This window comes from Babesia microti, chromosome II (genome assembly GCF_000691945.2).
Source record: "Babesia microti strain RI chromosome II, complete genome".
NCBI classification, from domain to species: domain Eukaryota; phylum Apicomplexa; class Aconoidasida; order Piroplasmida; family Babesiidae; genus Babesia; species Babesia microti.
The window spans coordinates 856,091-874,112 of record NC_027206.1 but is presented as its reverse complement, the minus strand read 5'-3'; the positions used below and the strand labels follow the sequence as shown (position 1 = coordinate 874,112).

General features: G+C 37.8%; 9 protein-coding genes across 9 annotated transcripts; 7 read left to right on the top strand and 2 right to left on the bottom strand.

Annotated features, from left to right (window-relative positions):
* BMR1_02g02446 (transcription factor with AP2 domain(s) (ApiAP2)) lies at positions 276 to 1,677 on the bottom strand (the record flags this gene model as incomplete). Its single annotated transcript, XM_021481573.1, has 2 exons — positions 276 to 1,367; positions 1,495 to 1,677. The coding sequence occupies 2 exons, from the start codon at positions 1,675 to 1,677 to the stop codon at positions 276 to 278; spliced, it is 1,275 nt and encodes a 424-aa protein (XP_021338200.1).
* BMR1_02g02445 (hypothetical protein) lies at positions 1,761 to 2,200 on the top strand (the record flags this gene model as incomplete). Its single annotated transcript, XM_021481572.1, has 3 exons — positions 1,761 to 1,996; positions 2,018 to 2,082; positions 2,103 to 2,200. The coding sequence occupies 3 exons, from the start codon at positions 1,761 to 1,763 to the stop codon at positions 2,198 to 2,200; spliced, it is 399 nt and encodes a 132-aa protein (XP_021338199.1).
* BMR1_02g02440 (NIP7, 60S ribosome subunit biogenesis protein NIP7) lies at positions 2,574 to 3,168 on the top strand (the record flags this gene model as incomplete). The annotated part of the gene is made up of 4 exons (XM_012792799.1): positions 2,574 to 2,629; positions 2,650 to 2,727; positions 2,748 to 2,793; positions 2,815 to 3,168. 4 exons carry the CDS (start codon positions 2,574 to 2,576, stop codon positions 3,166 to 3,168), a joined length of 534 nt encoding a protein of 177 aa, XP_012648253.1.
* A 235-nt stretch (positions 3,169 to 3,403) lies between these two features.
* On the top strand, positions 3,404 to 5,081 carry BMR1_02g02435 (hypothetical protein; the record flags this gene model as incomplete). Its single annotated transcript, XM_021481570.1, has 4 exons — positions 3,404 to 4,177; positions 4,198 to 4,566; positions 4,588 to 4,937; positions 4,958 to 5,081. 4 exons carry the CDS (start codon positions 3,404 to 3,406, stop codon positions 5,079 to 5,081), a joined length of 1,617 nt encoding a protein of 538 aa, XP_021338198.1.
* BMR1_02g02421 (hypothetical protein) lies at positions 5,642 to 7,335 on the top strand (the record flags this gene model as incomplete). Its single annotated transcript, XM_021481569.1, has 3 exons — positions 5,642 to 6,026; positions 6,047 to 6,701; positions 6,921 to 7,335. 3 exons carry the CDS (start codon positions 5,642 to 5,644, stop codon positions 7,333 to 7,335), a joined length of 1,455 nt encoding a protein of 484 aa, XP_021338197.1.
* Positions 7,336 to 7,350: 15 nt separating this feature from the next.
* BMR1_02g02420 (conserved Plasmodium protein, unknown function) lies at positions 7,351 to 8,999 on the bottom strand (the record flags this gene model as incomplete). The annotated part of the gene is made up of 5 exons (XM_021481568.1): positions 7,351 to 7,377; positions 7,401 to 7,442; positions 7,465 to 7,776; positions 7,798 to 7,947; positions 7,968 to 8,999. 5 exons carry the CDS (start codon positions 8,997 to 8,999, stop codon positions 7,351 to 7,353), a joined length of 1,563 nt encoding a protein of 520 aa, XP_021338196.1.
* Positions 9,000 to 9,036: 37 nt separating this feature from the next.
* Positions 9,037 to 10,176, top strand: BMR1_02g02415 (YL1 nuclear protein; the record flags this gene model as incomplete). Its single annotated transcript, XM_012792794.1, has 4 exons — positions 9,037 to 9,209; positions 9,232 to 9,628; positions 9,649 to 9,833; positions 9,855 to 10,176. The coding sequence occupies 4 exons, from the start codon at positions 9,037 to 9,039 to the stop codon at positions 10,174 to 10,176; spliced, it is 1,077 nt and encodes a 358-aa protein (XP_012648248.1).
* Positions 10,177 to 10,741: 565 nt separating this feature from the next.
* BMR1_02g02410 (conserved Plasmodium membrane protein, unknown function) lies at positions 10,742 to 15,784 on the top strand (the record flags this gene model as incomplete). Its single annotated transcript, XM_021481567.1, has 5 exons — positions 10,742 to 11,128; positions 11,149 to 11,345; positions 11,732 to 15,329; positions 15,351 to 15,466; positions 15,583 to 15,784. The coding sequence occupies 5 exons, from the start codon at positions 10,742 to 10,744 to the stop codon at positions 15,782 to 15,784; spliced, it is 4,500 nt and encodes a 1,499-aa protein (XP_021338195.1).
* Positions 15,785 to 16,247: 463 nt separating this feature from the next.
* BMR1_02g02405 (V-type H+-transporting ATPase subunit AC39) lies at positions 16,248 to 17,784 on the top strand (the record flags this gene model as incomplete). Its single annotated transcript, XM_021481566.1, is given in 10 exon segments — positions 16,248 to 16,377; positions 16,389 to 16,560; positions 16,659 to 16,725; positions 16,747 to 16,867; positions 16,942 to 17,126; positions 17,147 to 17,276; positions 17,350 to 17,414; positions 17,435 to 17,479; positions 17,503 to 17,688; positions 17,713 to 17,784. 10 exon segments carry the CDS (start codon positions 16,248 to 16,250, stop codon positions 17,782 to 17,784), a joined length of 1,173 nt encoding a protein of 390 aa, XP_021338194.1.

The window sequence follows — 18,022 nt, the reverse complement described above, 5'->3', positions numbered from 1 at the left end:
CGTCGAATACAAGTGAAGTACGTCTGTTAATCTAATTCGCGTCCGCAAAAGTATGTAATTTGGATTAGTATGGACAATACGCTATAAAACTATAACTAAAATTAGCAAATAGCACAAAACCACATATAGATGTGGTATAATCAAAAAGTTACTGATGTGATGCACGGATTCAGCGCATTAGATTTAAGCCCCTTTAGCTTTAATCTTGGCGAAAATTCAAAACTAGATTCGGCAGTATCACAAACGCGTGTTTGAATAGGCTTGAAGCGATTGAACTACTGATCAATGTAAAAGCCGGCAGAATTCGCAGCCGGCTGACTGCATTTAACTGGATTCAAGTAAAAAAGACTATTCAGGTCGGGGTGCTGATCACTGGTGTATACATTATTCGCAGGCACAGCTTCCACATGTGGCACATACTGAGGTTGTGTACCATAGTCATAGTCCTTACTTGGGCTGGCAGCCGCACTTAAATTTTGAGCTTTTGGGCATGAATGAGGAAGAGGATGGTGGGCGTAGTAGCTGTTGTCGTAATTCATGTACCCTGTGGAAGGAAGCACAAAGCCCATCATAGGACTATTGGGGGTATATCCGCAAAGCTGTTCGGGAAGTGAGTAAGTATCCAACATTGCAATTGATTTCCAATAGTTTTCGCCCGCGTAGTAGTCTTCATTAGGAACTACATAGTAGGGGCTCCATCCCCTAGCTGCGGTTGCGGTGGGAGCTACGGCTGCCAAATCTACCCCGGCCATGGACCGACAATTAGGGCTTTTAGGAGTAGATGCATGTGCCAAATCAGCACTAATATATTGCGACTTGGAGACCAGGGCGGTGGACTTTGGCCTGATGCCTTTCTCGGCACGTCTGATTCTTTTGGACCTGGGGTTTCCCTCAACGGTTTTGATAAAGCTTACCGCAGCAAGCCTAGCCGCCTCCACGTCCATGTTGAAGTGTTTGGGATGGAATGTACGGCTGCGGCGACAATAGTTATCATAGTAAAAGCTCAGCCATGCGCCCATCCTGCGGTTCCAGCTCACACCAGGATATCCGCCTGAGGAGTTACAGTTAACGCGGCTATTCCCGGGCACAGACGCTGGGCTGGCTGACCCGTTGGCATACGAGGTTTTTGTATTGGTGGCAGTCGCTGGTGGCGCGTTGTTCTGGACATTTTGACGATTCTTTCTCTTAGGCCCCAGTACAGCCGGAACAGCCAGCTGAGAGTCTACAGTGCTGATGGAATCAGTAGAAGTGTTTTTGAGTTGTGTTTCTTGCAGTGATGGCAAGTGGTTTAGTTGCGCCAAACCTATGAGGTCCTTGCAGTAGAGGCTGTCAGCGCTAGAATAGACATAACTAGTCATATTATCATTCTACATTAATTGACATTGAAAAGTGGCATGGTATACGTATACAATTTTTTTTAGTGCATAGGCAACGCACATTTATGGATATGGTATGGTTAGGCCACTGGCTTCCCCATATTGATTGCCTGCTCACCTGTTGGCCTATTGGTATTGCAGTGTTAATTTTACAGTCGGAGAGGTTTCTCGTTCCTGGCAGCGCGTTATTTTTGTAACGACTTTCGCACGGGTCATTAGGATTGCACGACGAGATTGTATCGTCTTTGTGGCCGGGGTCCATCGGTAATTGTGGGCGCACGCCTCCTACAGCTTTATCCATATTGGGTTCGTCCTCTACCTGTTCTGGCTGTCTACTATTTGTTACGGAAACCTCTTTGTTCAGCTCTGTGTAGTTGAGGTGTAATGACTCAGCGCACTTACGGCGCGACATCACGCACCTGTGTGCATACCTTAATCGATGTCGCATCGGTCCTTTTCACCATCGGACGCCTAAAAATTCTATTCGTGCCCCTTTACTTATTTGTTCTAGCCTTCTTCCTGCCTACGAATATCACTTTGATTCATGGGAGGGAGGCCGATCACTTTTTCGAGGAAGGTACGGTACCGCAGGTGGACATACAGCTCCAGCCACCCAAGAGGTCTGTAGATACATTATTTAGGTGGAAGGCAAGTTCAGCAAGTCTGGGATTCATCAGGCAGTCGCTGAGGAATTACATTGCTAAGGGTAGGTATTGGTTAATTCAGAAATCGCTGCGCAGAGACCCCGTCTGTTGAGTAGACACGGGAACAAGACAAATAGGGCACAATCTTTAATAGTAGACGGTCAAATAGTCAAACAGTGATTCTATTTGCCAACATTTCCGCTAATTCACTTCAGTATATATTTGAAACCCTCTGTGTTACACTATTACTACCATTTATCGACTTAACTGCTTAGGACTGTAATTACTAATGGAATTGACTGATTTAAAACTACATTAGTTTATTTATATATGCGGATACGCATGGTTTGGCGAATATAGGCCTGCCAGTGGCTGTTTTAGCGGTTACCATTGGATGCGCTATTTGAGCGAATTGTATTGTCTTTTGATTTTTAGATAAATTTAGTAGTTTTTTAGACCAGTTGCACATATCAGGCGACTTTCCAGTTCAATAATGGGCGTCGTGATTGCAATTGGCCTGTTACTCTAATACTGGGGTAGGTGTAGTCTTGTTATGCGGCCACTGAACGATGAGGAGACGCATTTAGTGTTTGAAAAACTGGCCAAATAGTAAATTTTCGCTAATACAGTGTGGGTGGTAACTTGCCTCGGCTCATGGAGGGAGAACACTTTTTGCGATTACACAAGGAACGCGTTTACTACGTAAAGTAGGCACCCTGTGACTTAGTAAAGTTATTCTAAAACATCTATCGACAATTGGAAATAAGAATCTAGTAGACAGACTATTTATTTAGGTGAGTGCTGGAGTTTGCATCGGCAAATTTACCAAGAGTAGGCAGTTTAAACTCACAATAACAGCCATCCAGCTGCTAGCCCACTATTCTACCAACAAAGTATGGTTAAAATCTGGCGACCAATCATTTCTCTATGGTAACCACGTGTTGAAGAGGCATATTGGTAGATGTTCTAGCTCCATGCCAGCTAATAGTGGAGTTGTTATATTTACTGAAATAAATAACTTGCCGATCGGGTTTGGGGTTACTAGCAAGAGCTCTGAAAGTTTGGAAAAGTCCAATCCCGAGGACATTGCTGTTTTTCACCAAGCAGATATAGGAGAATATTTGCGCCACGAATCTGACATTATCTAACAATCAAGATATTAAATTAAATGGCATTTAATTTATATTTTTAATAGTTTCGCTGGGACATTTCCACCCATTATAACTTCCGTAGTTGCGTAATTGGACACTCTAGTGGTTAGTAAGACACCTTTTATCTATATAAAAAGTTTACATACTTAGTTATTCATATTTAAGAGAACATATGCACTTGTTATATGGATATGGTTGCCATGCATGTTGTGTGACTTGTAGTGCTGAGTGTATGAGACCTGCTAAAAAATACAAATCCAGAATTAGGAAAGGCGATAAAAATAAATGCAGGAGCAGGCGTAAATTGAATTCACTCAATATAAATGTAGTATCCAAAATAGCACTAAAGAAACAAAGTAAGCGTAGGCCCGGAAAACAAGGCTCACAGCAGAAAGTAGGACAAATTGAGACATTGGATGTAGGATCACTCATTGATATTAGTTCCTACAGATGTGCTATAGCTGGATTGTCCAATAAGGCCATAAATGAGCCGGATAAATGTGACAATTACATTGAACCACTCTTCCACATCGCACGTAAAAGGGGTGGAGGTAGTGACCAAACCAAATCTATAGCAGCCAATCTGGCCATTAAATCCATTGGTATACTACTTTCCTGCCTGTCAACCAGCGGTGCTGATGAGGAATCCCTTAGAGCTAAGAAGGCATTGGACGAGTTTAGCAAGATTTTGGCAAGCAAATTGACTAGCAACCCTGTACTAGTGGGATTACTAGTAGCAAAACTCGTAGCTTCTGACTTTAGAACACCAAATGACACCATTTTATCTTTATGTTTAACTTGTTGTAGCCAAAGTACTTATAAACAGCAATCCGATGAAGTAACTAGGGCTATTGGTGATAATTTGGAAGTTGTTAAGAGCATATTTCAACTTGGATCAATGAGTGATTGTGCTAGGGTGATAAAATTGATTAATGGGTTACATAAATATTCATTTAACCCTCAATTGATATCGCTAATCCCTTTAACAAATATAAGGGACAGGGAGGTAATACTAACTTCATATAGTTTTCGGCTAACGCATATTTCCAGTTTCAATTCCATAAAGTATCCAAGGATATAAGAGAGAAACTGAGATATGCAGCGGTAAATGAAACCCCAGATGTGGTAGCCAAATATAAAAAGGTTATTTTAGAGCAAGTACTGGCGCTTTACTTTAAGATTTTAAAAAACCCTCGAGTGAAATCTTGTGAATTATTGATTACTTGCCTCAATGGTTTGTGTGTTTTTATCCAATTTTTAAATTTGGATATACAAAAGGATATTTTAAATCAAATTATATGTTACCAGGACAGACAAGTTTGCCCACTTGTAACTTTAACTTCATTGGATTGTGCAATGAAAATTATGAAATATTCGCAATCTTCGCTCATGAAAGTAAGTTTACGCAACATTCAGGCGGATATTTCTTGGATCTTTGACAGTTTAATAGATAAAATTAATCTGACAGATATGCCTTCGGGCAAAAATAATGATAAATCGTTTACCACTGAAATTTCTATTGAATCAAATGGATGCAAAGACAAACTGATAAAAACACTATGTGTGGTTATGGACCATTTGGGATACTTTATCAACCCATCTTGCGACATACAGCGCATAGCTCAGTTGGTATCTAAACTATTATGCTTTACTATGTTATGCGACACGACCAATGCTAAAATCTTGCTGACTATGGTATTTAATCTGGTTAAAAAGTTTCCCATGTTAAAGGACTTATTTGATGAACAGGGAATGGTGATTTCCGGGTAAGCTTGATGTTATTTAGTACAGGCAAATTCGAGACTTGTCACTGGCATATTGCGGCGTTGAGATGTCATTTTGCCCCTAAGATTAGAGAATTCGTCGCTGAGCAGCTTTCATATTGTAAAAACAGTACATTTGATTTTTAGAATTATTAAACATCACTAAAATTATGCGATTCCCATTATTATTACTAGTCGAATCGTGATTCCATGGAATCCGGTCCTTTGTATATCAAGAATGGAATAACGATTAGATATACAGTTGGTAAATGGGCAATCGAAGAATATGTGTTAAAACTTGCAAACCCATTCATTTGTGGAGATTATTGTAAACTAAGACACATAATACACCAATCTTTAAATACTATTATAGGGATGGTGGAAAATGTATAAATAGAAGAATAAAATATTACTAAGATTGTTACTATATGTGATATAGTAAAATAAATGATTAAATGTAGAAGTTGCAACCAAATATTAATGATAGGATATTTAAGAATAAAAATGGATACTAAACTCAAAGACAAATGTGCAACAGAGAATTTGTGACAAATTATATGGAAAAAATAATTGAAAATAGATGAATTTTAAATATTAGTTATAAGATTATAGATTAGATGTCAAAAATTGACAATTTGTGGAGCAGTCATACATTGCGTCACAGCTTTGTTGTGTAGCTTTGTACCGAAGGGGTAGCTGGGGTCAGGATGAATTTTTTAAAGGGCCTAGTAGATGTAATTCTTGCCGATGATGCCCAATCTTTTAAGGCATTAAAATCACAAAACAGGGATTCAGGTGTTTGCTTACGTCTACTTCGCAAATACGGCGTGGCCACAGTATCTAAGCTATCCGACATCTTGCGCCAGAATGAGGAAGCACTGGAGCAACTTACTAAACAAATTGAAATAGACAATGACACTATCTCTCAACTATCGCAATCTATCAATCTAAAACAGGATCTGGAACAGCGTTTATTTAATTTCAAAAAAAAGGTTGTGGAGCTTGAGGCAGAGTGTGATGAATTACGAGCTAAGGATACAATAAATCGCGCAAATATCTCACAATTGACTAAGGAATTGGTGTATTATAAGGGTAAGTTGATTTGTATGTAGAATTGGTGGAATCAAAATCGGAGATAATCTCTGGATTGGCAATCAAACTGTACAAAAAGGACACTATGAGAGATAAGAGTTTGGAAAGTGAGTTGGCATTTGCCAAGGCCAGTGTTATGGATATGCAAAATAAATTAGCGAACTTACAAAAAATGTCGACCCGATTCAACATGGAGACTGATCACTCGGCGATCAAATCAATATCTTCCACAAACAGCGATGATTTACAGCGATTAGATACTGCTAGACCAAATAAAATCGACAAATTTGGCGATTTTACTGGTAACATAAAAGATATGCTGGGGGATTTGTCGGAAATGTCTAGTAGTATCCTCAGCCGTTCCGCGACAAAATTGAGATCCTCACCCATCCTTAGGATGTCTTCTGATGGCCAACAAAAATATAATAACCTATATGATGCTAGTGATGATAAATTTTATCAATTATTGCTTGAAAGGGAAGCCAGGGCTATTAAGGTGGCAGAAAAATTTGCCATAGAAATATTAAATAGTTCGCAGAAGGATAACGGGAGAGCACTACTAAACTCCGAAGCGGAATTGCTTATGGATAAAAGATTAACTTCATTGGCAGCACAGGTTGAAACGATGAAATCACAAATGGAAGCGGAGCGAGAAAAGTACAATGAGATTGCTACGTAAGCTCTAATTATATTGAAAATGGAGAATTTTGTATAATATTCCGTTTCTAGCCATAATATATATTCACATTTTTTTCACAACAGAAACCCACGCGTCTCTGTATTTATCCGTGTATTCTTGTACATTCATATATATTAATATAAGATTTTGCAATGTATTTTTTGTATTGGTATATATCAGTGTTTATTTACAATATAATAACGTATCTAATGCAGAATGAATGAAGAACTAAGGGCCACCTGTTCAGAATTGAAAAAAATGATCAACATGTCTAGGGATAGAATTGAGCCACCGCTTCCGAATAAAATCGAAATTGTATACATAAACGCCCTAGACATAGTGCATTTAGATCTACCATCCACACTAATTGAATCCAAGGCTTTCGAATTTAACAATTGTAGTTACAATGCTGAACACACGGATAACGTCAAATCAAGTCAGAAATTTGATACCTGGGATGATTTTGATGAACCTTGGGAGGAGTTTACGCCAAAAAAGGATTCTCCCACTCACGTTCCAGAATCTTCAGTGCTACCAATCAAATCATGTGAAAATGTTTGTACCTCGCCAACAGCAGGAGACAAGGCAAATGTCTGGGACCAGGATATGGACTGTTTTGATGATGTATAGCCGCATAATTCTTAATTATGTATTGACTAGTTTTATTAGTTGCTAAATGATCATTATTGCCATACATTGTATAGTATACAATCACCCAATGGTTCATTCATTACGCCCTAGGTTAGATATAATTGTTACCCTTTCCAATAATCGTTTAATCACACTGCTATATATGACTTTGTCATTATTAAAACCGGTGGATTTAGTCCTTTTGGCTGTAATTACTTGGGCCAATTTTACATATGGCTCAGGGTGGTTGTAAAAACTAGCAAGCGCTTGCATTGCATTGGCCAGGACTTTTTCAGAAACTCTAAGTAATTGCTCATGGGTATATGTATTTATCTTATTAATTAGATACTTAGCAACCATATCCACATTATTAACACGAGAGAAGCTAAACAGTAGATTTAACGTTACTATCGGGTTAAAATCGTCAAATTTGTATTGAACCTAAATTTGCCTATGTCGTACAATAATGGCTAATGATTCGAACACGCCCCTTTTAATAACCCTTCGCCTTGAGAATGCGTAACAAATGTTTTCCAAATGGTCCGGATGTAATGACATTGCCAAACCTGTAGGCAATCCGTCCTCACCAATTAGATACTTTTCTAAACAATCCTAGATAGGCTTGTACTTACCAATACTGTTAGATTTCCCCCTATACCAGATGCATTAGCTATAAATGCAAATAGCTGAGGTTTAAGTGAATTAATATTTGTACATATATGTTCAGATATTTGATTTTTCATTTGATCCAAATTTTTCAAAATAATTTCGTTAAAGTAAGGTGGAGAAATTGGTTTACTTGGTGATAACATTGCTATATACATTGATAGCTTTGCATAACAATTTGTATCACAGTTTGATCGGATATAATCGTTAATGTTAGTAATTAGAGTGGCTTTTAGGGCCGTGATAAAGTCTGAAACTGATGTAATATGATCAGAATACCCAATTGGCATGCAAAAATTGAATGATTGGTCTAAAATCCATTCATACTTGACAAGGTGACTTGGCGCATTAGTGAAATTGCATGAATTAATAGTTTCATCGTTTGGTGCATTTGATGTTTCAGATAATATTGGTGTAAAGATTCTGTTAAAAAATGGAGTGTTGCCAACAGGGTTCACAGGTGCAATATTTGGGATCATTTTATTTTGCAATTTTGAATTTAATAAATGTGTTATCCATTGTGCATTGTTTAGTAATCGTGATACAGGGGATTCTTGATCCATAAGACGGATAATTGAAAAGTATTTCAGTAATTTTGTAACCTCAGCAAGGTTAATTTGTTTACTAGTGTTTGAATAAATCGATCCATTGTGTGGAATCCTTTGCTTCCACAAATACACAGTACAATCTTCAACTGATGTATTGATCAGATCAATCAATCTAGCTATGATTATAAACCAAAATCTAGAAACAATGTCTGCATCTTTGTGTGCGATAAATGACTTATAATTGTTACACAACGTACTAGCGAGAGCCACCAAATGTTTTCCTTTCAAAGTAGAGCTTAAAATAGGAGTGAGTTCTACAACTCTTTTGGACACAGGTAGAGCGTTTTTGCTTGGGTTAAATTGTGTTGATGTTAATGTGTAATATTTTACATTTATAACGGATGATATTTTGCTCACATGTAATTTCTTACACAAGGGCAACGGTCTCATACATATTGGGGAATACACCACTATAAGTGCAATAGACATGATTAAAAGAGAGGTCGAATCAGATGACTCTAATGAAGAAAGGAGTGAAAATGGAAGTAAAGACTCTAAGAATGAAGATGACGAATACAACTCAAGCGATGAATCTTCATTTGATGAAATGAGTGTTGGTATTGCATTGGAGCTTCCTAAACGGGCAAATAGATCTAAGAAGTAATAACACAAACTTATATAGATACACACAACTTGTGGGCGAAAGTTTGGAAAAGGATCAACAATTTTGGGAACACTCCACTTGGGATGAAGAGAAAGAAGATGAGGATTACAATTGTAGCGAAGGTGAAAGCTTTTATGAGTACGAGACTGATTCTGATTTTGATGATTCTGAATCTGATGAGGAAGATGAAATTGTTGAGAATGTTGAGACGAAGAAGAAAAAATTTAAAACTAAATCGTACGTTGACCCTGCCATCGTCCGCGCTAGGAAGGTTCAAAATGCTACAAAAGAGCATAGTGGAGTGAAAAGGATAAAGCGTACCAAATCCATCGAATATGGAATCGCAAATAGGTCCAAAAGGGACACTACAATGAGGAAAACGGAGGCCATTATGGCTCAACAAGAGAGAGAGAAGGTATCATATTGTTCATGTAGATAATAAGAGAAGCCAAACGTGCCGTTAAGAAGGTGAAACATGGAAGTTCTGGTGGGAAAATGCCTTCACAAGAAGAATTACTGGAGGAAGCCAAAAGAGTTGAGAAGATGAATAGGGAATCACTTGAAGCTTTGTTGGCTTCCGAAGTTGAGAAGAGACGCTATACAAAATACACCAAACAAAAGTTAGTTAATTATTGATCTAGAGTCAAGGGACACTACGACATTTGGATCAGTTGGAACAGTTTAGTTTCAATTATCAAGGGGGATATCGAGGAACCGATTGTGGAGAGGGCACTTGAAATGTATTTTTTTACCAATGGAAAAATACCGGCAATATATGAACAAGACACAAATGTTGAGCCCCAAATTGTCAGATGTGCTATAAGCGGAAATATGGCAAAATATATCGACCCTTTAACCAAGCTCCCCTTCGATTCTGTGAATTCATTTAGGAAGATCAGGGAGCAGCACCAATCAGAACAGTCCTATTTACAAATGAAAAGTGCTGAAGATGTCACGGAGTGAATTTAACGACTTTAATTGTAATTTTAGTTATTTTTAAATTGAATAATGATGACAGAAATACAACTTTATATTAAATAAATTTTCAAAGATGGTTACCATAGCGATTCCACACTCCGTTGGTACGTGATTGTATTGTCTAATTAAACGATCGATTCATTGGTTCAAGCTCCAAAATTGAAATTCGAACGAAATTTAATTGCCATTTAGTGATTGACATAGATAGTGGTTAGATAACATTGATTAATGGAGACAGAATGTAAATTCTAGTGATTTTTGGTTGCAATTTGATATGAATCAAATTATTATTCACAATATACAACTTTTGAACACTATGCACCAGTTGATAGTGTTATATGAAACAGTTACGGATGGTTAAATAATGGATTATGAATTTCCATGAGAATAATTAATTGTAAAGTAGTTTAATCAACATGCAGATTATTTATATATACACATACATGGAAATTACAAAAGCTGGATAGATTAGATTAATGTGATTTGATGAGTTGATTAACCGCATGGCGTCACTACATATATATAGCTGTTGGTAATGGGGTACGGTGACATGCCGGCATTACCGGGAAGTCCCGATGCAAACTCAGTATATACCATCCAACAGTGGCTATTTCGCCGGCGTACGCACACGCGTCGGTTCACAAAACGTTTTATTGTCCTTTGCGGTGATACCATATATGCATATCGCAAAGTGGCCAGCTTGAACTCAGACAAATCACTCAACACGATACTGAACGATGCTTCCTCTAGATGGAAGATTTCCGGAGCCACTGTTATGGCTGAGTCGTTCAGTGGTTCTTCTTTCTACCGCTGGCGTGTCTCCTTTCCCATGCAACAATATCATAGGATCACCACTGACGACACCTCCCCAATAAGCTCTGGCAGAGTTGACTACGATGATCTATGGTTTGGCACTCCAGACCTGCACGTGGCAGAAGTAAGTAATTGTTTATTTAGGATTGGATACTTGCGATGACCAAGGTGGCTGAGTATGGTTCGCTTGAAAATTGGGTGTTTAGGAGCCCTATTAAGCAGAGATTCACCCAATTCACACTACCTTGGTACTTGAAGCCTTTTGAATATTTACCAATGGAACATAATAATCCTAGAGAGGTTGATATGGATCAGAATTATAAGAATTTTCAGCCATTTAGGTGGGTACAGTTTAAATGTTATATTAATTGATTATTGCAAAATTTCGGAGGTTTATATATTAATTTGACCATTCATTTATTCCTTTATCTATTAATATTTACTTCGCAGTATTGGTGTACTCTCTAAACTTAATCTATAAGTTTATATATTTTTAATCTGTTTGATATAATAGACTGGTTTATGGATTTAAGTTATGCATTTATCCGATTGTTATATCTGGGATTGTATATTTATCAAATGATTTTGTATTCCCAGTGTAAAAATTATATTGTAAATGATAGTCACAAATTGTCATTTGATAATATCGCCAGTGTTATTAACTGATAATTTGCACTAGCAATTTTTAATTAATTCCACAATTTTTAACATCAAATAACTAACTTAGATCTCCATTCTCGTCCTTATACATAAGAATAGACCGATTGGAATGTGTACCGGCATTCGCCGACACTGCGATTTACTGCGTTATAGAGGTCCAAAGCTCACTATATATAATGCGGTTATATGAACAAGAACTTGGTTCAACGCTTGAAATTTCTACTGTTGATGATGACTCCTTGGATACTACAGATGATAGGTCATCTGTGTTAATGAGCGGGGGGTTAATTTCGAGATGGTTAGCAAGGACTGCTAAACAATCAGATAAGAAGAAGAATAACATTGTTTTGCGCAATTTTATTTACCCTGGAGGAGCTTCCATTTGTATCCCTTTATTTCAGCCCCTCACTATGCACTTTATTCACATACACTTTTACTCTGTACAGGACGAATATCTTGGCACTGTAGGGATTCCTGAAACGGACATTTCGGCCGTGAAACCAGGTCGTACCTCCGGTTATGGCCTCCGTTCAATGGATACTATTCATCCACTATCCCCAAAGAGATTTTACATGATGGAGGATAAGATAATGCCAAAACCGGGTACCCCATCCACTGAGAGTTTTTATAGAATCCCCACAATGTTTTACTCCGATATGGGTATACCTAAAACTAATGTCGAGCGATTATCTGGACTGGATAACTTCGGAATGGAGCAATTGAAAGGCATTAAAACATTGCTCACACAAAATATAAGCGGTTTTGAGTTGGAAAACGGGATGAATTCGTCGCCTTTGGGCGTTGTATACGTTTCTGCTTGCAATCCTAGGCGATTGGACCATGTTTATATGCCAGCTAAGCAGGTTATTGGTTCTAAGAAGTACTATGATGCCATGGTGGATAGGGCCAATGGGCCTTTATCACTACATATGCTGATTAACAATTTGAGGCGGGGAAGCAAGATCGTCAAGTTGTTTATTAACTTCAAGTCTCAAGTGAAGGATGTTTTTCATTTTCGCGACTTTTACAAGTCAATTTTCTGGATTTTCTATACGATAATATCCCTTTGGATCTTCCCAGATTATCTGATAACCCTAACACTTCTACCCATACTGCTGTGCATGATCATTTTTCACCCATCATTTTACAGCATTTTGGATAAATCCGTGCTAAGATTCCCAATATTGGTGATATTTTTACCCAAGTTCCTGTCCTCCCACATACGTATACCTAAGTCGATATGCATATCTTGCAGCAAAGAGAGATCAATTAGGCCTGGCAATATGGAGATAATTAATTTGACTTCAGTTTGTAATCACTACTATAGCCTGTATACGTGCTTGGCCGGATACGTGTTTTCGAATTATGGTGGCTGGGACATTTTTGAACGACTAGAATCTAGTAAGACTTCACCAAGCAACAACAACAACAACACAATGCAATCATCACCACTCTATAATTCCCTGCTATTTTACATACCACCGCTTCCTTTCGGCCAACTTCCGCTCTATACAAATCTTTATTATACAATCAATTTTTTCATTGCCATGCTGATCATCACATTCAATGGTGGCCTAGTGTACCCTGAGCGACTTAAATTGCTGTTACTTATGCGGTTCAGCATTGCTAAGAAGCCGGGTATAATTGGAATGGACTATTTAAACCCCTCGTCCATGGGTTACGACTACTACATACAACACGAGCGCAAAAATATGTTTGGATTTTTCAGTTCCTCAAATTTGTTATCTTTTGAGCCCACACACTGGCCTCCCTCATCATCTCCTCTCTTGTCTAATCCTCCAGACCTTTCCAAATGGAAACTGATAATTAACTCCAATACTGATGCAAATGGTTGGCAATACTCAACACATTGGGGGGGGTTTTGGTTTAAGGAAAACAATGTGTTGACGTTTATTCGCAAACGCACTTGGATCAGGGATTCCAAATTTCCTTTTGAAACTGATAGCTTCCAGTCAATTTCTGAATCTGGTGATGTAGGTATAATGGAACCGGCAACGGACGCAATGCCTCTGGCAGAGCAAAATGAAGCGATGGAAAATACGGTTGCTGTTTCAGAAAATGAGAATCACACGCCAAATTACTTTCCAAGTCTACCAGGTACTCTTAACACCATTGAAAGAGCGATGAACTGGGCTAAATCAGGCTGGAGCTTAAATTCCAGCAATAATACTAGTTCCAGTGTTGTTAGCGAAGTTCGGCCCAAGTTATTCAAATTTAGGCCTGAGGGTGGACTGAGAAATCTAATTAAGAGAAAATTTTCGCAAGATGCTCTGGCAAACTTAGCAATTAAAAGGGGAGGTATCCGCCGCAAGCCAGTTGAATTATCCAATACAATTGAAGAATGCAATGCCACTGATGCGTGGATTACCAGTCGTGATTCAATGCTGACTTCTAACAGAAATAATGGTTGCAGAAATGGCTCGGTTTTGAATGATTTGGAGGTAGATGAATTCGATAGGACCATTAGAAAGGGCAAGCACATCAAATCTACCCAGGCGTATATTAAAGTGCTAAGAGTTAGGGACCTTAGGAAGGGTAAAACAGGAAAGGGAAAAATGAGACATTATAATAATTTGAGTAACAAAAAATTTACTCTTAACCGACGCCACGTAAATTCGGAGTTGAGTGCAATTTTGAATAAAATACAAAATGTTCGTTTCAGAAATATACATTTGGCACTCAACTTTACTCATAAAAGACGCTTCAAAAAACACTTTAGGAGGAAACTATTAATACCTGAGGGTAACTTCATTTCTGACATTGTACACATAATAAAGGCATTAACCAGCCTCTCCAAACCTAAGGCATTCGAAAGTCTGCTTAAAATCAAACCATTGTATCTAAAGTACAAAAGGCCCAGAATTTTAAAGCTGTCATTGAGTAGAGTTGAATTTAGACACTATTTATCTGTGAGACAGCAACGAAACGAGCTGCTCAGGCGCAGTGGAGCAACAATAAAATCTCTGTATCATCACTTAACCGATTACTACTCATCGGTTATTTCACCATCCCCTATTGCAATCCAACTGACCAGAGCGTTAGTTACACAAAACCGAAATAGGCTGAGGAGGAGAAGAAAAACTGGCGGGAGGAAGAAGATAGTTTTGGATAACTATGAAGACAAGGTTGAGGATGATGATATTGATGAAATCAAAGTGTTCAGATGGAACCTCAACTACAAAGGCGGGAAGCGTTTCGGATTCATTCTGGTGGAGACAGATAGCGGTAACTTTTTCAGGGTGACAAAGGCAAAACCCGATAAGTTACTTATCAAGATCAATCCGGCTATGATAGCGGAAAAAGGACCGGATATCTCAACAAATAATGTATCCCACATTTCAAAATTTTACCAAAACTTAAAGAGAATATACTACACACGCGTAAAGCATGAACGTGAAGTGGAACAGAAGAGTTCGGTTGGTGTTTTGGGGATGTTCCGTCAGGCAAAGGGGCGAGTATCAAAGGCGAATGTTATGATAAACGAGTACAACGATATTATTGAAAAGATTCTCAATTTGTTCACATGGAAAAATGTATGGGTGTCTTATTCATTCATACTACTCTTGTGCCAAGTGTTAGTTATGAATATGTTCATTTCAGCAAAGACAATCATCACATTGTTCATACTGTTGCAATTTAAATCAGTAAAATTACCAGTGATATAGGGTTACACTAGTGGTTGCTGGGATAGATTACTAGTTTCACATGCTGTATCCCACATTTTTAAGGCCACAAAGAAGTTGTCAATTAACACGCCATTTTGGATCGTTCAGAGGGACAAGTAAGTTGTTGTTCTACAATATTTTCAAATATTTGGGGCATCTGAGGCTGTTAATCACTCTAGATCTAGATGTCACCAACATTGTCAATATTTCTTTTATAACTGGATTTACGTAGATTAGAGAAGCTCGCTGCGATATTAAAGAGATCGTGCGGAGCAAATTTGAGCATTTCCACAATCCGCCGCGCCCACGATGTAAACACGTTAGCCATATTTATTGCAAGAATCGTTTCTAAGACAAAGATGCAAAAGTCAGCCAGCAGAAATAATTGGTTTTCCAACCTCATCCTACACTCGCCCACATGGGACACCCTGTGATAATATTAACGTTTAAATGCGAAAAATCGAGATTAACTTTAGTCATTTAGCTTATGGCTTCTTGTTCACTCTACTATATCAAACCACTCTGTTCTGTGGCAGTTAAACAGAAGTAATTGTATACTACCAATCTCTATATATTAGTGGCATACTTGGTCAGTGCAGACGTCGTTTTAGCTGATTGCAAGTGTGATAGTATAGCGTTGACAAAGTATTGTAGTTGGCATATTTGATTTTTGACCATTTAATACGTAGATCCTTAGCATGGCGGTCTTTACCCATTCGTGTTTTTTGTTGTTATACATACGCCAATTAATAGATTTTTGAGTAATAAAAATGTGTTACTAGTATATGCGTAATGTAAACTGAATTTGAGTAATTTGTGAGGCTGTTTAAAGGTGCCAAGGGATCTTTTCACAACGCTAGGGTGTGCCCACACAGGCAGTCATTATTGGGTCAACACATGGAGCTATCCTATTTCAATTTTAAACACGGGTATTTAGAGGCAGTTGTTAGAGGATATAGGTCGGCATTTCTCAAGCCCAATGATTATAGGCGGATGAAGGCTGCAGAAACTCTAGAAGATATGTTTTGTATCACTTAGATTTGCGGGCAATCCTTGAGTCCACTGATTACGCCGATTTGCTCATAGACGAACCATCTCCAATCATTTCCGATGTAATTGTTAGGAAATGTAAGGAAAAGTTTGCTTCTGATTTCAATTATTTGCGGCAGGAAGCGGATGAACCTTTGTCCACCTTTCTCGATTTTGTATCGTAAGTTACAGCTTATATCATATTTAATTTTTAATATTTCAACATAAAGTTTAAATATTTAAATACACAACTCCTATTCAGTATTGGCTATAATACAGGCGGGAAAAAATTATAGACAATGTCCTAGCGTTACTACAAGGTGCTATAAACAATACAGACCCCGAGGTAATTAAATTATTCAAATAGGAATTGCTCAGTAGAATTGACCCAATTGGTTGGTTTCCAGGGATTAGTGCATTAGTGACACTAGATGTCACTTCCTCATCTACTGATCTACACAGAATTCTACTCTGCGATACACCTATAGGTAAGTGACAATTTCCATTACATCGACAATGCTTCGCTAAAATTTGTGCAAATGTTATGCGAAAGCTTATCTAGGGGCCTATGTTGAAAAGTATTTACCTGAGGTATCAGACTCTGACATGGATCAATCTACTGTTATTAATATTGCTAATATTGAAGTGATGAGGTGCCACCTTAAGCGTTATTGGATTGAGGACTTCTACGCATTTTGTGATAAATTAGGGGGTACTACTGCTGAAGTAATGGGACACTTGTTGAAGGTAATCATATTGTCATCTAGACTGAGGCAGATTTCAGAACAATATTACTCACATTCAACTCTGTTAGCCTAAACCATAATAACATGGTGAATCAGGTCTTCAAAGATCGTAACAAGTTGTACGCTTCTATAGGATATTTATACCCTCAAGGTTGGAAGTTATAATGTTGTATAATTTGTTTACTAGTGAATAAAAAATTCCATGACATACTCAACTAATTTAGGCATAGAACGTATGCGTAAAGCTTGGAATGAGACATCTTTTCACGAAGCAATTGCTCCTTATGCTGTAAGTTGCAACTAATTTAGGAATATGCGAGACTTTATGAGCAGTGCCGTCACACCTATTCACAGGTAAATCCTCTAATTACATATAGGGAGTATCTTCCAATTCTTCACGGATGTATGATTCTGGAATGAAATCTTTGGAAGATTTTCTTTATGCAAACTGCGTTAAACAGTGTGAATTGGCATTTGATATGCAACTGCATTTTGGGGTTTTTTACTCTTGGGTGAAGTTGAAGGAGCAGGAGATTAGGAATATTGCCTGGATCGCAGATATGGTAATGCACAAAGTATTGACACAGATTCTTTTGAGGCGACAGGATCAAATTTCTAGGATCTTGCCCATCTTCTCTGATACTCAACATGCCAAATGACTTTTTATCATTAATTTTGTACATTATTCCAATCCTTTATTTAGTTTAGGGTTTAACTGTTAGTGCACATCTAAAGTGTAAGTGCCATGTATATAGTTGTATATACACTAATTTATTGATTTAAAATATGCTGTATCATTGGCTAAATCAAATGTTTACCTTTAAATATTTCACAAATTTTAACAATTATTGACTTATAAATTAAGGTTTATTGCACATATATCAAAAATACAATTAA